Consider the following 20000-nt stretch of genomic DNA (forward strand, 5'->3'; position numbering starts at 1 on the left):
AAAGACAAAACAAGAGAAGATATAGTTAAGAGTTACGAGGATATTTTGAAACCATTGTTGTTGTTTTTTGGAGATGGTAATAGAAGCAGTGCTATCGTCGTATCGGTAGCAGTTCTAGTCGTAGCGGTAACAGTAGTATTGGCAATTATTGCATTTACTCTGCGAGGTTCTACCGTCGTCGTCGTCGCCGCCGCCGCCGTCGCTGCCGCCGCCAACCAAACAGTAATCAGTCTGAAAGACTCTCTCCGTTATTGCAAACGCGCGCACCTCACCTTGCATGCACACGGAGAGGAAAGATTTGTAAACAGAAAAATGAAAGGACATGTTGTAGGCGCGCGGGGAAAATAGAATCGGGTGGGAAAGCGACGTGATAGCATCGGGAGGATATTTTATTAGAATTGAGTTGACAAGAGAAGTTTAACAAAAATACGGAAGTCAAAAAAAAAAAAAAAAAAAAAAGAAAAAAGAAAGAAAAGAAAAGCATCGTGTATTATTAAAGATCTTGTCATAGATCTACGCACGTCGCACGGCGAAGCACCTCAACATGGTGCTGCTAGCGGCCGTACACAGCTGGAGGACTGTAGAGGCGGGTCTTATAAAATGTCCTTCGAGTTTGGAACCGCGACCACTACACCGCGTTTCCGTCGTGGCCCTCCCGAGTTTGGACAGCCGGCAATTAATTCGGTGACAGCAGTGTTAACGACGCACAGTGCCTCTTTTTATGCTCTGTCATTTTATATTTGTCGCGAATTTTTTTTTTTTTTTAAATTTTGATTTGTTTACATATTATTTTCTTTTTTTTTTTTATCCCTCCCCCCTTCTCTTACTCGCTAAATTAGAGTTAAAACAAATATTGTTTATCAATTCTGACCAGTTTGACAAGACAGAGACCGACTGCTCCGCCTCCGGATGCCTCTGTTATCATTATTACTAGTATTGTTGTTGACTGCTCAGGTTCACGGTTGTTATTAATGTTTCCATTATTATCGTCACCGTCTATGTAGTGCAATCGCTTATTTACGCCAAGGCACACCGCAGCATGTTTAAAAGGAAAGACATACCTCCATTATTGCTTCTACTTGTGCTCATCACCCTGGTAATGGTGACCCTCTCGCAGATTTTGGTGGTACACAATAGAGGGCGGTACGTTAAGGCTATCCGCAAGCTGGCCCTCAATAAACACAGCCTTACTCACAGGGTCAACGAGGCAAGCCGGAGAACGAAGAACCCCGCGCTTGACCATAACTCCCTTTTCGGCATGGGTCTAGGGAGTCAGAGATTGCTCAACGATATTTATGTCAGTCGAATTGCGACCCTCATCACATTGGCATCAAACATCTCCAGAACGCGTCTGAATCTACGAGAGGCGGCCGTCACTGCCAGAGGCTACCCAAACAACGCCGCCTCGCTTTCTTCTTTAGCGTTATCGTCTTCGTTATATTCATCGATGTTATCTTCTTTGAATAGCGACTATAACACGAAAAATAATAACGATAACGGTTTGCTAGCAGACGGTGGGTCCCACCATTCGGAAAGCACCAGGGGCGAAAGGGCCCAACTGACCATACGGTTGCCATTACACTCTCACCAAAATATCTCCGTACAGGCCCTGCACGACGCCCAACTTCAAAATAGCTCGGGTCTGCAAAACGTTGTCGGGCGAAATTTATCTGATGACGACATTGGTCGACAAAACATCGGCGAAGACCTCGACATTGGATTTGACCAAATTTCTATAAAATCACGGAATATGCCTATGCTTAACTTCTACAAAACTATGCTGGATGTTACCCGGACGAGACGAAAGAAGGTTTACTGTCCCGAAATTTCACCGGATTTACGTGAGTACTATGAAACGTTTCTATACGATTTTATTTTTTAAATTATTTTAATAATAGGCCAGTGCCTAGCACGGTACCACGTATTGATAAGGGTTAACAAGATTCAGTAGGACATGATCGCCGACAAGAAAGGATTAGAAACATTAAGTTGAATCGGCAGAGGATTACTTAAAAAGGATTATTCACGAGTACGGTTCAACAAATATTTGTTTACATAATACTTGAATACAACCATGTTGTATTCAGCTTGGAAACAGCTTCGCTGTATGTTGTTTCATATCTAAAAAAATTGTTCATTGATGCTCTGTTTTTTTTATATACAGAGAGAAATAGATGTTCTTTGTTATTGTTGTAGCTAGGCGAGTTCTTGCGGTGAATGTCTTACAAAGGAAATCCGAGATTGGAAATTGGTTACGCACCTACCATGACCATAACGATACAGGCCAGAAGTTGACAATATATCTTCTGAAAGAGGCTATAGAGTAGAGAAGAGGTTATTTCCCAGTAGGTTGCGAAGTTCGTTTGGGACAGCAAACGAACAACAATTGATACTACTCCTCTCTTCCCTCTGACCCCCCCCTCCAAAAAAAAACGTAGTAGCATCGATGTCGTTTGTCACCACGAAAAGTTGTCGCAGAGTTTCTGACAAAATGGAAATATCGATTAGGGATAGCACCATTCAGACAGTCATTAGAAGGGAAGTTATTTAAATTTGAAGAAAAACCATCAGCTGTTATGATTGTGACTTCACCGAGAAAAAGGAAGTGCGAAAATATCCGAAGGTTTTACAATAATTATAAGACAGTGCATGAGGAGACTTGTTGAAACTCAGATTCCGGGGAAAACTAACCGTTAACAATAGTGATTAATCAGTAGGGATAGGACAACAGCATATTCTTTTCATTGTTTTGACTCTCGGTTGATATCTTATATGCTTTTATATAGGGTGATGTGTGATGTGATTCTCGGTTGATTAACTGTGTCTAACTGTGTCGGATATATACTCGAGAGTCAAAACAGTGAAAAGAGTATGCTGTTGTCACAGCCCTATTAATCCATAATAACGGATCATGTGAGAACTTCAAATGCATAATAATAATATAAATAATAATAATAATAATAATAATAATAATAATAATACCACCACCACCACCACCACCACCACCACCACCACCACCAACAACAACAACAACAATAATAATAGATTTGTCACTCAAGTTCCAGGACTGATACCGATATGTGTGAAAACTCAGAGTAAATAATAATAATTATCTTTACGCAGTTTACAGACCGTGCTAAAATAACATTATTTAGAAAGCCATTCTTAACATGAATGGAGGGAGGCTTGTTTACTATTTTGTATTTTCACCTTACAATTTATTAAACAAAATATACCGTAAAAAATGGAATTTAACTTGAAAACCATATCTAAAGAAATAGTACGATCCGTAAACTATACAAACACGAAAATGACACAAAATGGTCGTGAGGAGTCAAGGAGGATGGGAAGAGCCGAATAGGTAGAGCACCATTCAGACTTTCAATGGAGAGAACATTGAAATTGGAACAACTCACCGTGAATCAAATTTCAGATAAAGATATGCGAGAAACCAATGGTTGTTGTAATAACGCAATTTTTTTAAACGATTATCGAAAGAGACGGGAGTACTGTAAATCAGGGAAATTTGTCACTCAGACTCCAGGGAACACTACTAGGTATTGTCAGTGAGCAAACACTGATAATGACTTATGTGGAAACGCTTAGGCAGTAAATAACAATAGACATGTTTATTAAACCTGTAAAATCGATAATCAATCTATGAGAAGTTTAAAGGGGGCGGAGACTTACCGAAAAGATATTTGTAATGAATCGGTGTCCAAGGGGATGTTTATATTTATCGATTAAGTCTCAAGTATTTATGGAGAATCCCAAAATTTCCACGTTGGCGTAATAAACGATACGTGACGAGATTTAATCTCGTAAAATGTCAAAAATGTGTTTATGAAATAAAACTGACTGCTAAAAAGCTTATTTTTTTTTATGAATACAAGTGCGTTGAATTATTTCAATTTTATGAGTTTTTAACTTTTTTTTTTCAATTTTTGATTTAAAAACCCCTCGAAAGTTTGGTCATTCACAGAATTCAAATTTGATGCCCGAACATTTAGTTAAAAATTAACTAATCTGTTCCGGAAATAGCCGAAACAGTTTACGATTTGGAACCGCGAAATAAAAGTGTAAACATGAAGATATTAAGCATGTCAAGGGTTAGGGTTACAAAAATAAATAAATAAAATAAAAATTAAATAGCCTCTCCAAAAACAACAACAAACTTCTTTTTTTTAGTTCCTAAAAATGAATAAAAAAGAAGGTAGTTTTCAAATCTTAAATTATTTTGATCATTTCAGAGAGTGATTCGACATACTCCGTCAATACTAGGAACTGACTCCGTAAATACTGAAATTATCTGAATACCCATTTACAAGTCGAATTCCTTTTAATTATCAATTCAATGAAATACACATTAATTTAACATGAAAAAGAACAACCGTATAAAAATCCATGTGATATTTATTGACTATGTCTATCCTAGCGTCTCCCTTGGGGTGCGCGATTGGCCTTTATGGATAACATTGCGATCTTTGTAGTCTGTAATAATTAAAATCAGATCAGTTATGGCTATCTACGCACAGATAACTGTTATTTATGAGCTACCTCTTATCAAGGCCCAAAGGCAATTCGAGGGAAAGGGTTTGTCAGAGGATGAACAACACCTTGAGAGGATTGTCGACGATGGATAAAATGATCAGAATTTCACTATTTAAGAATTTAATAACATTGAACTTAAAAACGACTATGTTCTAGTCAGTTGGAAAGCTAATACGTCGTATCGTGCTCCATAAATATGTTCTCGGAAAGAAACATCGTTCATGGAAATTCTGTTTAATTTAAGGTACACAGAGAAGAAAAGGAAGTCCTTGGCGGTTGTTGTAGCTATATAAGATTTGTTGTTAGGAGAGATATGAACCTACTAACCCCCTCCGGAGGTATTGGACAAAAAAAATCATTTTCGATTCATTGTATAAAAATTTTTGTTTACAAAATAGTTTTGGCAATAAATAACTGTATTAAATCAACCAACACCGTCCGGATTCCGAATGTTTATTTTTGTGACGACTCCAGACCACCGTTACTTTTATCGACGATTCCGCCTCTGAGAAGCAATTACGACGTGTTGAAAAGAATAACTATACGCCCCCCCCCCCTGCTCCCATCTTTATTTGTTCGGCACTGTTAAACTTTCTTCATTGGAGCAATTTCTTTTCGATTAATTTATATTTTATATTGTCTGCTCTAACTGATGCTAAGTAAATTTTGTACTCGATTTTTAAAACTCTTTTTAGCACTCACCAGATAATTCACATTCTTATGAAATAAATAAATTGAAAAAAGGGTTGCCTTTTTCCTTTCTTGGCCTTCGGGCCAAGATCAAAGTGCGTGCATAGAAGTGCCAAGTTGGAGTTCGTGTTCCGCGCCAAAGCATGGTGTACTCGATCAGATCCTTCCGGACTCAAGACTCCTAAAACAAGCGTTTAGACTAGGTTCTTAGCTAGCCGAATGAATGGCCCCTCCATCTCCGATAGGAAAGCTCCAAGATACCCAAACCCCGATCCTTTCTTTTTCGTCCCCGGAACCCCGACAAGCAACCTTGAAGAAACTTCACATATCCCTCTCCCCAACCCCAGTTTCTTTGATCCTGCCTAGAATTTCAGCACCATATAGAACTTTCTTGTTTTGGACCAACACGAAGTCAGAAAACAGTGGGCATTCTACCACCTGGAGAGGGTTGGGAGGATCTTACGAACATTTTGATTATATTTTTAAAACTTTTTTCCTTCATCCCAAGCTAATAAAATAAAATTAAATGAACGACGTTTTCTTAAATTTTGTGTTTACCAATTTATCTTATTGCTTATATAACACACACACACACGCACGCACGCACCCCCCCCACACACACACGATATGATTTGGGAATGTTAGGTAGGGCGACCCCCAGTGTGCTTGAGATATTGTGATGAATCAGAACTTTAGCTAGGATAGACTAGCAAAAGTACAGTGATGAGGATGACCATAGACACCTCCTCCTCAATTTTTAGTGGCCTTGTGCCTAATTTGTTGTCTATTTCTGTTTTGGTTGTAAACTTTCAGAGTAACTAAAAAATATATAACTCAAAGTGTAGTATCTGTTCTGATGCTACACTATAATTTTTTGATCTCGGTTAATGCAGAAGAAACCCTTCATGACTGACACATTTGTTATTTTTGTTACCACCCAGAGTACCCCTTTTTAAGGAGCCGGTTCCCCACCACATTAAAAACCGATATTGTGTCTAACGCTTCCCTCGTGGGGAGACAAGTAAAAAAAAAAAAAAGAAAGATTCTTATTACATATTAATCAATTATTATTATTTTATTTATTTATTTATTTTTTTTGCTAATAAATTATTTTTCAAAGCATTCCAATACGTTTCTGAACTTTTGAGGCGAGTGATTATTTGGATTACTGTAACGTGACGTAACGGATAAAGCACTAAATATTTCAGTTCTAAGTAATATTCTTCTGAAGGTTTACATTTAAACCCTATGTGAAGACGATACTAGCAATACGATTTCGAGTTACTTAAAACTTCTACTAGGTCATGACTGACGACGTGAGAACATGCTATCCTCATTGATTAAATAAAGTGTTCCGTGCGAAATTCTGCAGATCTTCCCGAGTTTGACAGAAAGATTCCTGACTTCGACAAGATTCTCTTGAAGAAGGTCGGAGGTTTCATCGACCAAAACATTGTGAGAATTGCACTCAAGATGAGAGAATAGTACAAATTCCAATATATTATTTTCTAAACATCGTTACGGTCTTCTAACCTAATTCTAAATCCAACCGGTATCCACTCGCACTTAGGGTTACTTGTAAAAGTTAACTGCCCTAAAACGCTAGAATGGCACGAAATGGCAGATCATTTTACGTTAAGTTTTTATACGGAACTGATGTTCGATTACAAAATCTACAATATATTTTTTCTGTTTATTGCAAGAGGGAAGTATTCTTTCCGTAAAGTTCCACAGCATGTTCACACGTAATCGCCTAAAAAAAGTAGAATATAATTTTTAGGGGCGAGGTGAGACGATATATCTAAGGGCGTTAATCTACAAATGTACTAAAACAAAAACAGCTTTTGTTACAATCTTATTTTTTTTAAAGATAAGCAAAACAACCTATTATTGTCGTAGTAGGCAATGCATAAACCCAAATTAACAGTAACGAAATTGTTCCAATCAAAAAACTTGCTCCGAACTTTTAAGTCTGCAAAAAAAGTCTCTAAGTGTTTCGCAAAGACAAGTGAAATAAACCTAATCTACTGTTAAACAGGCACAATATATTCTTGGTTAATTGAAATATATAACAGACATTTGGAATTTTATTTTTACGAAGCTTTAATTTTTTCTTAAACCAATTGTTAAAAAATATATGCTACAAGTGTACCCCTCCGTCAAAAATGGCGGAAAAAATACGTTTACCTAGTGTTTGCAAAAATATTCGTATTCATGCAGAACAACATCTGAATGAGTACAGTTAAAAGAAGAGAGAGAGAGAGAGAGAGAGAGAGAGAGAGAGAGAGAGAGAGAGCAGGAAATTGCAAAAAAAATAAAATAAAAACGTATAAATCGGTATAGAAAGCAAAAAAGAAAACTTTTCATCATGGAAATGGATTTCGCTTCTTAATTCCCTTGAAGACTTGAAATGGTTCGAAAGTTTTGTGTTTTTAAACTCGCCAACTTTCTGTGATTATATATGTATATATGTACCTTGACGAATTATGATGAAAATAAACCGAAAAAAGATACGCCATATGATTTCGTTTTTTGCGCAGAGTTTTTATTTATTTATTTATTTTTTTTTGAAACATGCAAATATATTAAGGGTCACGTAAGTGTTGTGAAACACTGCTGCTCTAAGAGACCGTGGCGGTACGCAACAGGACGCAGTTCGATTAGACTATCCGAGATCAGGCACTGAAATATAGCATGCGTCGTACAGCCAACGAGAATGTCGACATCCACGAGAACGTGTGTTCGTCTTCATCTTAGTTTCTAAGTAGTTTCGCAAAAACTGATCTGTCTTCGTAAGAATGCCAGTATTAAACTAAATGATATAAGACAATGATTTGAATTATTCGAACGACTATTCTCTCTCTGGATATTATCATCACACAGTTTTGGCCGCGGTAACTTTCGACTTTCTTCAGGTGCTAGCTGTTAGAACTCGAGAATCTCTATGAACTTTCGAATGGAACTCTTTATTTTATCCACGGAGTTAGCTTGTTTTCATCCCGTCAATCACAATCGGGTATAAGTTTGACGTAATTATTAATTACATCCTTACTATATTCGAACTCAAGAAGACTCATGTAAAATTGATTTTACTTAGCATTGCCTCCTGCGCTACGATGTCGATTGTAAAACCAATAAAATAAGATCCAAGATGAGAACATTAATAATCTAAACAATACAAATTTTCAATCAACGTCACAAAAATTTCGAAACGTAAAACGATGAGTATTGTTGAAAATGTTAAAAAGACAAATATTTTTTTTATAAATGACCCCGACCGTAGAAAGACAGCGGAGCCAGACAAATTATGTTGACCTTGTGCCACATCCTATCTGCGTGTGAATGGTTGTAAAAAATATTAACGACGATAACGCTCGCTTACACCGACTCTGACTCTCCTGTTCGATTCTATGAATATAGAAATTTTGGTTATTTTGAAAATGGTAAATCTCTGACGCCACGTTCTTAAAAGCATCCCATCATGGAATGTAAAAAAAAAAAAAAAATTATGACATGGCTTTATAATTGTTGATTTTATTTTATTTTTTAATTTTTATTTTCCGAATAATCCTGGCCTTTCAAGGGATGACACAACATGGGTTCAAATGTATTTCATTTCATTCTTGTCTTTTTATTTTAATTGTGAGAAATAGGTACCGGCAAAAATAGGAATATATGCCCAGCCGGGTAATATAGATGACTAGAAGAAGAAGAAATAACAACAACAACAATAATAATAATAATAATAATAATAATAATAATAATAATAATAATAATATATATATATATATATATATATATATATATGTGTGTGTGCTTATGTATCCACGTGTGTGTGTGTGTATGTCGTGTTTATATATCCATGTGTGTGTGTGTGTGCGTGCGTGCTTATGTATCCATGTGTGTGTGTGTGTGTATGTGCGTGTTTATATATCCATGTGTGCGTGTGTGTGTGTGTGTGTGCGTGCTTATGTATCCATGTGTGTGTGTGTGTGTATGTGCGTGTTTATATATCCATGTGTGCGTGTGTGTGTATGTGTGTGCGTGCTTATGTATCCATGTTTGTGTGTGTGTATGTGCGTGTTTATATATCCATGTGTGTGTGTGTGTGCTTATGTATATATGTGCGTGTGTGTGTGTGCTTATGTATATATGTGCGTGTGTGTTTGCTTATGTATACATGTGTTTGGGTGGGTGCTTATGTATCCATGTCTGTGCGTATGTGTGCTTATGTATCCATGTATATATGTGTGCGTCTGTGTTTCTGTACTCACGTGGGTATATGTTTTGTATTTATGTGTGTGTATATATATATATATATATATATATATATATATATATATATATATATATATATATATGATAAGCAAACTATTCGTTATTTTTGAATCGTTGTTGAAAGTGTTTATACATCTCTGACGTCATAATCGAACGTAAAAAAAAAATCAATAACTGCTAAATAACAGAAAATGTTTCCATTCTCCTAAATGATTCTTATCATTAAAACGATCTTGGACAACACCTTACCTGTGTAGGATGTTTACTATTTTATAATAGTATCGATCTCTTTTTTTTTTTTTTAATAAAACTATTGGTTATATGTCACATAGATTCTTGAGCTGTTCAATAACACGTGTTTTTTTACGTCTTTGAAAGGCGAGTCACTATTTCTAGAAATGCGTGTGCGTAATATATATATATATATATATATATATATATATATATATATATATATATATATATATATAAAATAAAAATTACAATTAAATTTACTAAAATGATCCAAGATGGTAAAACTAAAGTATATCATAAATATTAAAGAATTAATATTTATAAATTAATCTCAACCAGATGTAAAAGCTCGATAAAACCGAATAGGAGATAGAGCTCATAATAAGATCAAATAGTTAATAAAACATGTTAAAAAACACTTTGAAAAAGAGTTAAAAACATATTTAATCTGAAAAGGAAACACTTAATAAGTAATCCGCGGAGTTTCGAAGAAAACTTTCCTTCTCATCAGAGGGTAGGAATTAGCAAAATATGGGATCGGATTTTGCATACAAAAGTATTTGATGAAACTGCAAGTAATTCAAAGATCTTACTTGATAACAAAAAGTAAAGCAGAAGGAATATGGTGAAGAAAAAGGTTATTTCACGTGAATGAATAGTCTGGTGAAAGGTAAAGTACCCAATGACGGTAAAATCCAAAAATGTAAATCCAAGAAAGTTAATTAAATTTCCATTCGCACAAGTAAAATCCAAGGAATCGCGTAATTGGAAGATTGTCCAAAATAATCCAAAAGGCTGAAATCCGTGGAATAATTCACAAATATGTATAAGGAAAAGGGGGAAAATTTCCAATAATATTAATAAAAGAAAAATAAGATATGCGCTTTACACGGCTGCCGAGACAAAGTGTAATTAAGAAAAATCAGTCAAGAAGAGAAAAAAAGATTAAATGGTGATAGAATTAAATATAAAATAGAAAAGCAAATGTCAAAACGACCCAGACAAGATGACGTTAAAAGGCGCCAAAAATATAGGGCAAAAAATAGGTCAACTGAAATGTACAGGTTATTACTTAAATGTCAGCAAGAGTTATTAAGAGACACATATGGAAAAAATAAATTAATAAATAAATAAGTTTTATTAACTATTTGCCCTTATATATATATATATATATATATATATATATATATATATATATATATATATATATATATATATATATATATATATATATGGCAATTGTGTTACACAAACGCGTCCGCTTTAGTGCTAAGATCTACGCATGCACTGAATACGGTTCAAGTAAATATTGAATACGCATCATATTATATCAGCTAATAATATTGTAGATGTATGCATAAAATAATCTATATAAATAAAACAGTAGATGTGTGTCTGTGTGAAAATATTTAACCAATAAACTCTTAAACTCACATAGCAATGAAATTACCAGGAAATAGTAATCATACAACAAAGATAGTTTCCAAGAAGTAAAATCTTTGTTTGGATGAATAACGCGTACAGAAATATGTCGGCAAGTTGAAATGCAAAATATTTATTTAAACTTGCCAACATATTTCTATTATTTTTGCGCATGCGTAAATTCATTGCTTGAACTGGTTTAGTTTTAAATCTTTCGTATCTATTTACCGATAGCTCAAACAGTAGGGGACGCTACTGGTGTGCTAAATGTTTTAGTTTTGATTCTAACTGATGGCACCCAAGTCATTATCTTTTAACTTTTGACATCACTATATATATATATATATATATATATATATATATATATATATATATATATATATATATATATATGTATATATGTATATATATGTATATATGTATATGTATATATATATGTATGTATATGTATGTATATGTATATATATGTATATATATATATATATATATATATATATATATATATATATGTATATATATATGTGGATATATTGCTATTTCATTTAATCACATAAATTGATATAGGAAAATATAATTCTATGCGTAAATTTTTAGAATTTACTTCAACAGTGGTCAATACATAAGTAGAACTTTTTTTTCATTTCGATACTTTTTTTGTAACCAAGGGCGGAGGTCCGCTTGACATATAAAAAATAACAATAAAAATATTAAATACAAAAAGTAATATCGTTTTTCATGCTTCAAAACCCCTCACAACCTTTAAATCACTATCCTAGAAGTATACGTGGACTTTTTACACACACACACACACACACACACACACACACACACACACACACACACACACACACACACACACATATACATATATATATATATATATATATATATATATATATATATATATATATATGGGAAAATAAAAGAATTTGAAAATTTAGATTAAATTTATTATTCGACAAAATACTCCAAAGACAGTTTTCAAAGTCCTTATTCCGCGGAGTTTCAAAGAATGACTCTCTTGCTATTCTTATAAGGACTTTGAAAATTGCTTTTGGAATATTCTGTCGAATAATAAATTTAATTTTAAATTTTCATTTACATTTTTAATTTCTTTTATTTGTCCCTATATTAAGCTCTGCTTTCTATTGTGCCTATATTGAGCCTTTTTATTTTGTTGGGATAATTTTATTAATATATAAATATTAATATTTATAATAAGTTGTTTTTGTTCCAGTCGTGCATCTGTACATTCCTATCGTGAACGCTTGTATAATCTTTACCATTTTGAATTCAATTATTTTTCCGTGTTTCTGCTTTTTAATTAAAAAATATTTTTCAAGATTATATAAAAATTATGTTACTTCAAGAGTTTCACATACATTCAAGCAAGGGAAATATTAAAATCTTACAAATAAATATTATGCGAAATCTGTAATCTAAAAAGAAAAGTAGAAATATTTTTTGCAATTATAATTTTTGTGTGAAAATGTTGAATAAACAATGCTTAATTCAATGTTAATATCGGTAGTTCGAGAAATTAATTTTTGTTTTGGCGTTATATTGAATTCATTAATAGGGACTTTAGGGGCTTTTTTCGTAATATTCTTGTAAATATTAAATCTTTTTTTAAATTTTTACAATTTACGATACTTTAGTTTTATAAAAAGCAAAAATAAATGTATGCATTTTTTTCACTACTGAAAGCTATAACTTTAGTAAAAGTATTTTTTATTCATTATCTGATCTGAAAAAAAAGTTTTTGTTTAAAAAAATATTACATTTCCATTAAGATTTAAATATAAAAAATAATGGGTTCGTTATATTCCTTGATCATTATTTGATATATACTGAAAAGTTCATTAAAATGAGTTAATTTTCTGATTTTTGGTGAGTTTTTAAGTAAAGGGAGGGGTTAAGATGCTTATAGATTTTGAACATCGGCATTCATTTTACTAGTTTGCACGTACCTAGCATAAATAAAACTGAGCATAATAGTTAAATGAAACCTACAAGTCCACGAAGTGAGCTGAATTCTGGACGTACGATAGGGATTCGCCTATAATTGGGGTGATTATATTAACTATCAGCTCAATGAATGGCATGCTGAACGTCGGGCGCTGACGATGGCCTTAATGCGATGCAGTCTTTATAGCCTTAGGAAGGCCGTGTAGATGTGGTACCTTGCTTGTATAGATGTTGTAGCATATTATATATACAGCTTAAAAATAGAAAACTGCGCTTCGGTGGTTTTGCCAATATAATTGATATCATTTTAGCAGATCGATGAAGCCAATTCTGACGAGGTCAAGGTTTCAAAATGTGGTTATTTCCACTGTTTAGAGAGAAAATAACTGTTATGAGTTTGAAAATTTCGCGTTCATATATATTTTTGTACTAGCATTAATTGAAATGCGTCTTTTTTGCTTAGTGAAATACCTAAGTCCCATTTTAAAAGTTCGTGTTACTTCTTTGAATCAATATTAAATATTATAGGGCTAATCTATTATTAAGGCTGAAAACGACTCATAGAAATCTAATTATATTCTTTTTTCATTTTAATATACTTTCATAGAAATGTTTCTGTTATGCCGCAAAAACACTATTTTCTTTACGTCACAAGTGTCACGCTCATACATTAATTCCATAGCTAATATAACATACTGACCCAACGGGTCACGGGTAGTCCAGTATATAAATAAAAACAAACATAAACAAATCATTGCTATATATTCACACCTGCTTTAAAAAAAACAAAAAACAAAAATTTTTTTTTTGTTTTTTGCTAAAACACGGAATTTAATGAAAATAGATCTGGTTTCAACTGAAAAGATATGTTAAATTTCAACTTTGGATATATTGTCAAACGTACCGGTTAACTGTGTATAGACATGGGTGTCTTCATATTTATATGTGTTTAGATAAAGATTCGGGTTTATATAAATATGTGTGTGCGTTAATATGTATATTTCGTTATCTATTAGTATGTGTAAATATATCATTATGTGTTAGTGTGTATTTATATGAATCCTTATCAGATAGTGTATGTGTGTGTAAATATCGTCTTATCCGTTAGTCTAAGTGCATATAAATATCCTCATGTGTTAGTGTCTGTGTGTGTAGATATATGTTTAACAGTGTGTGTGTGTGTGTGTGAGTGTGTGAATATGTAACGTTAATACCGTCGCAGGAACAAACAAACAAAACAGAAAATAAATAAAATTCCGGCTAGGCGTTTGTTAAAGCGCAAGTGCAATATTTATTCGTCCTAAACAACGCATTTCATTACTTTTCAAAAGTCTTTTCGCACATGTACGTGCTTTTTAAACGTATCTGTCCCCGCCACCTCACGTCCATCTTGCCCAGCTCTCAACTAGCTTCTCCATTACGTGGTGTATTTTCTATCTCCTTTTCTTGTGACGCAAGCTGGCGCACACTTGCTAATTTGCATACGTGCTTTAACAGCTGCTACTGCTGATACTTTCGCTAGCTAGCTATCCTCGGGCTGCTGCTGAATTTCTCACACGCGCCCATAATACTCTGTCACAAATATATCATTATTTACTGGTGTGTGCATAAATATATTCGCATCTGTTCGTTTGTGTATAAATATATCCTTATCTAGTAGTGTGTATGTAAATATATTATCTTTGGTGTGTGTGTGTGTGTGTACGAATATCCTTATCTGTTAATATTTGTAAATATATCGTCTCATCAAAGGTTCGATAATCATTAAAGGAAATAACAGAAGACACGTTTAACATTAATAAGCTCATATTTATTTATAGTGATGTACACAGGAGAATACATACAGGCGTATCAAAAAGAATTGAAGGTGTGTATTTGGTTGTGCCTTGTTGAGTTTGTGCATGAGTTGTGTCTATATAAGAGAAGAAATACGAAGGGACAGTTTTCTTTTATTTATCTTTTCTATACGGCGGAAATATTAGACACACGTCCAGAAAAATTAGATTTGAAAAGCCAGCCCCCTAGAAGAACAATCTATTCGAACAAAAATTGCCTAGGTAGAGGTAGAGTTGATTCAGACGATTAGAAATAAACTAAAGCCTTCTCAAAGGGCGAGTATGTAAAGCCTGGGAAAGTGGGTCTACTAGAATTGCGCAAGATCATACCTCAGACAGATATAAGAAGCCATTCTCCAAAATTACCCCGGCTGGACCGATCTGATTTTGGTGTGAACTAACTGTAAAGAGTAGAATTGGATAAAGGAGAGTTAAGCATGAATAAGATTCAGGCCAATATCAAAGTGTAGTATCTGTTCTGCAGATGCTGCATTTAAGATAATTTGTACCAGTCAATAGAGGGGAAACCCTCTATACTGGGACAATTATTATTTTCTGGTAACCAGAGTGCCCCCTTCTTGCCTACTTTTAGGGGAGCTGGTTTTTACCCCACATTAAAAACGGCCTTGTGTCTAATTAATTTTTGGTGGGGAAGCAAATAAATACAATTAATAAGATAACTCATCTCTGTAATGTGTTTAATAAATCATATTTTAAAGAGGGGCAACCTTAGAAATATGTAGGTGTTTGTGTATAGTTCTTCTCTTTTTATTTTTATTTTACTTCAGTCTAAGTATACAGAAATATTTTATATGCATTTAAGTTCGTTGGGGGCTTCCAATGGCTAACACCTGATCTCTGTATGAGAGATGAATATTCGAATGTTTAAAACTAAGTTAGTAAAGAAGTTGAATACATAATTTCCCTTTCTTCAACTGGCGATTTGAAAATGTTATTGTATATTTTTCTATTTACTGGATTCCAGGACAAGAAAACATATCTAGTCTTATGGAATATCCAGTTTCGTGCTTCTACTTGTGTGGGTTAACCTTACCGAGGAGATCTTATTTAAGCCACGAAGACTATTGGGATTTTGAATATTTAATCAGGATGTACATGTATCAAAAAACTATCCATATGCCAGGTGATCCTGACATATCCCTGTAAAGAGAGACCTTAGCCACTCGAGAAGAGTGTCAAGTAGGCATTCAAGTTCTCTTGTTTTTAGTAAGCATTAATTAAACCCGAATAGGGTTAGTGCCGTTTCACACACACACACACACACACACACACACACACACACACACACACACACACACACACACACACACACACACACGGAATCATGTTACATCGTTATTTTTTTTTCATCCTAGCAAGAACACACTTTAATTTATTTACCTCCTCTCCCTCACAGGATCAAGTGTTGGTTTGATGAAAGTGTTTCTATGCAGCGAACTGGATTCGAACTTGGCACATCAGGTTTTAAGTTCACGTCGTTAATCGCTTAGCCACCGTCACTCTCTTAAGAAACAAGAAATCGTTATTTCTTTCGGAGTTTTCAGCTCAGCAAGAAACCGTTGACAGTATTGATTAGAACGTGTCACGGATTCCCCTGCGCTCCACCGTACTCACTGTGTGCGTTTGTTTGTTTGGCTCCATCAACATAGCGCTTTCCAAATAGCGAAACGTAGTTTGGTTATAAAATTCCAGAGATTGTGTATTTTCTTGATATTCATTTTTTAAAAGCTATTTTTCACAATTTTCTTTTATTTCGTAAAAAAATATTTATCTTCATAACACGAAGAGGTTAATATAAATAAATAAAACTGGTGTTATTATAGGAATTTTTAAAATCAAAGTCTCTTCACTAAAATAACTCTGATTTATATGATTTAATTGATTTGCAATGATTTTATATCATTAACAAGGGTTATGATATACCAAAGACACCCATATGATTAACAAGGGTTATGATATACCAAAGAAACATATACATAAATATTAAGTTGACAAGAAAGTCTTTGCGGGTTTTTACTTTTAAAATTAGATGAACATATCTCGGCTCAGGCAAAAAAAAAAATAATAATCGAAATAAGCACCGTCAAAACCAATTCACTTTTTCAAACACAAAACAAGTGTATTTATGCGAGTAACGTAAAAATATCTTGCATTCTGGTGCCGATGAAGTCACTGAAGGCGTTTTTGATATCGCATAGGTTTTTGAAGCATTTTTTACGCAGAAAGTTGTCAAAATGCTTGAAAAGGGGTAGTCTGTAGGTAAGAGGCCTGGAGAGTATGGCGGATGAGGCAGTTTCATAGCACAATGCGTTCAATTCTGCAGGGTCGGTTTTGAAACCTGCGGTCGAGCAATGTCGTGGACGAGAATTAGACCTTTTCTCTTGAGTAATGCTGCGTGTTGTTGTCGAAATTTCTGATGCATTTCATCCATTTGAGACAGTACTACTTTCGCCTGCATTAAAAAAAAAAAAAAGCTGTAGTAGATGAGATCGGTCGCAGACCACCGAACCGTCAGCATGACGTTTTTTTTTTCATTGCAACTTTGGTTTCAGGTTTCGTGGAGCTTCGTCGGTGCCTAATCACTGAGTTGAGCGTCGCCAGTTGTATAGCGCAAGCCACAACTCGGTCGAGAAATGGGTCGTTCTTGTTGCGTAAAAGTAAAAAGTACACTTCATAACGGCATTTCTTTTGGTTGTCGTTTAATGCGTCAGGCACCCATTTATCAAGCTTTGTGTTTTTCCAATTTCTCTCAAATGGTTGGAAATCGTCGTATACATTTAATTCATAAGCTAGTTCTCGAACAGTTGTGCGTTGATTGGCTTCGACTGAGGCTTTTAACTGATCGTTGTTAACATTCAATGGCCTACCACGACGCTCACCATCTTGTCGCCGCAACGAAATTTCCTAAACTACCATTGTGCTATGCGTTCAGTAATGGTTCCTGGGCCAAACTCTTCGTTAATATCGCGAGCTGTTTCAACAGCTATTCGGCCTAGCTTGAACTGAAATAAGAATATTCTGCGAATTTGCTCTTTTCAATCTTGTATTCAACTTTCCGAAAAGAAAACATAATTGTTTTGAAACGATTAGATAGACCGGAAAACGCTCTTTAAAATGATATATAAAGTAAAGGTATTATAACGAAAACTTATTTGAAATTACATAATCGATTACCATAAAAGCGCATGTTAATTGTGCATATATTTTCTCAAACGTAAAAACACACTTGTGTAGGCGATCCATAGTTTTTAGCTTTATTGGTAGTTTAAAATAAATATGTATTATTTTATCATTACCCGCATGGAAAATGGTTTTAAACAAACTCAAATAAAAAAGATAATGAATCGTTTTTTTTTTTTTGGCATCGGAAGCTAGGCACAAATTTTACCGTTTGTTGGGGGTTAAGATTCCAGAGCCTTTCAAAGAAGGTGTTTAGTTCCTTTGTATTGTGTTTGTTGGGGAAGCAAGTTGATTTGTTTTTCACTAGAGAATCGTCTGATGTGTTTTCCCTGTCATTTAATATTCAATTAGTCTGACATTGCGTCTTTCTTCACCTCTACTATATTACTTTTGGGGGTTAGGCAGAATTTGAGACCCAGTTTTAGCACTTCGATTTCACTCTTTGTAAGTGTCTCTGTGGATAGATTTATGACTTTAGGTTTTATGTTGTCTAGTCTGGTGTTGTCATTTGTGGAGGGATTCCTAAAAAGTGATGGTGTGGTTTGTTGGGTTCATTGTTTTCGTTGCGAGGTTGGTTATATTGTTATATAGGGATGTATGGATTATGATTGTGCCTGGAGTGTTTTGATTGGCTGCGTTAGCGTGGGGGGGGGGTAAAAAGCAAACGCCAACCCCAAAACTTAAAACACATTTTAACCTCCTCTAAACTCGATCAACACACTACGAAAGGGGTTACAAAATGCAAAAAACAGCGATGTAGAGTTTGTGACATAATAACAGAAGGAAATCCATACACATTCCAAAACCCAACACAAACAATCAGAATTAAAAAAAATATCTAAATTTCATCTCTTAAAATGTAGTGTATGCACTAAGGTGCACAGCATGCGACAAATCTTACATAGGCGCCACCAAAAACATCAACAATACAGTGTCTTTACATAAGAGCAACACTAAAATTGCATATAACAGACACTTCTATGTTTAAAAACACATATATATATATACATGCAGTGGAACTAACTTCAAAATAATGCCAATCTTCCAAAGACAGTTACTTTTATTTACTTACACAGGAAAAAATTTTCATAACAAGATTCACTCCCGAATTGTATAGAGCTTAATATCAACACACAAACAAATGAAATGCAAAACACACTCGCACGCATGTAATATACATGTACACCCCCACACATAAATCAGAACCGACACATTAAAGCACGCATACGCACACGTATGCAGCGACAACCCCCTATCTTTAATATAACGCATTGAACAATACCAATTTTACTTTACTATGAAACCAACAATACTAAGAAATATCTAGAACCACAGTGTAGTATCTATTCCAACACTGCACCTGTCAGTGGAGGAGAAATCCTTCGTGACAGAGACAATTCTCATTCTTATTCTTGTACCTTTTCAGGGTTGCCCCCTTCTGGGGAGCGAGATCTTCCCCACACTAAAAACCGATCCTGGGTCTGGCCCTACCCACATGGAGAGACAAATAAATAGGAACACTAAAATATCCCCTACGTTTATTTATAAATACTCCTTTTTATTTAAACAAACATAATATTATGGATGGCCCAACCGACGAAGACTAAAAGAAAAACACAATAGAAAGAAACTAAAATCTAAAAATCAAAATCAAAATTGAATGAAAACATCCCTACCAATTACCCTTGTTTTAGGGGAGCTGGTTTCCACCCACATTAAAAACGACCTTGTGTCACATTTGCTTTTGTAGGGAAGCAAATAAATTTATAAAGTTATAAAACTATAAGATATAGCACACATTCTACAAACCAATACAAGGAA

General features: G+C 34.3%; 1 protein-coding gene across 1 annotated transcript in view; it reads left to right on the forward strand.

Annotated features, from left to right (window-relative positions):
* Window positions 1-198: 198 nt before the first annotated feature.
* The window catches only part of LOC145291974 (uncharacterized), a 635233-nt gene continuing 615431 nt past the window's right edge, over window positions 199-20000 (forward strand). Inside the window, exon 1 of the mRNA XM_080137916.1 lies at window positions 199-1841. Within this exon, the coding sequence (XP_079994042.1) occupies window positions 1040-1841 (802 nt within the window). The 5' untranslated portion in view covers window positions 199-1039. The remainder of the gene's footprint in view (window positions 1842-20000) is intronic.

Source organism: Euprymna scolopes, chromosome 13 (genome assembly GCF_053919585.1).
Source record: "Euprymna scolopes isolate OS-2025 chromosome 13, ASM5391958v1, whole genome shotgun sequence".
Lineage (NCBI taxonomy): Eukaryota > Metazoa > Mollusca > Cephalopoda > Sepiida > Sepiolidae > Euprymna > Euprymna scolopes.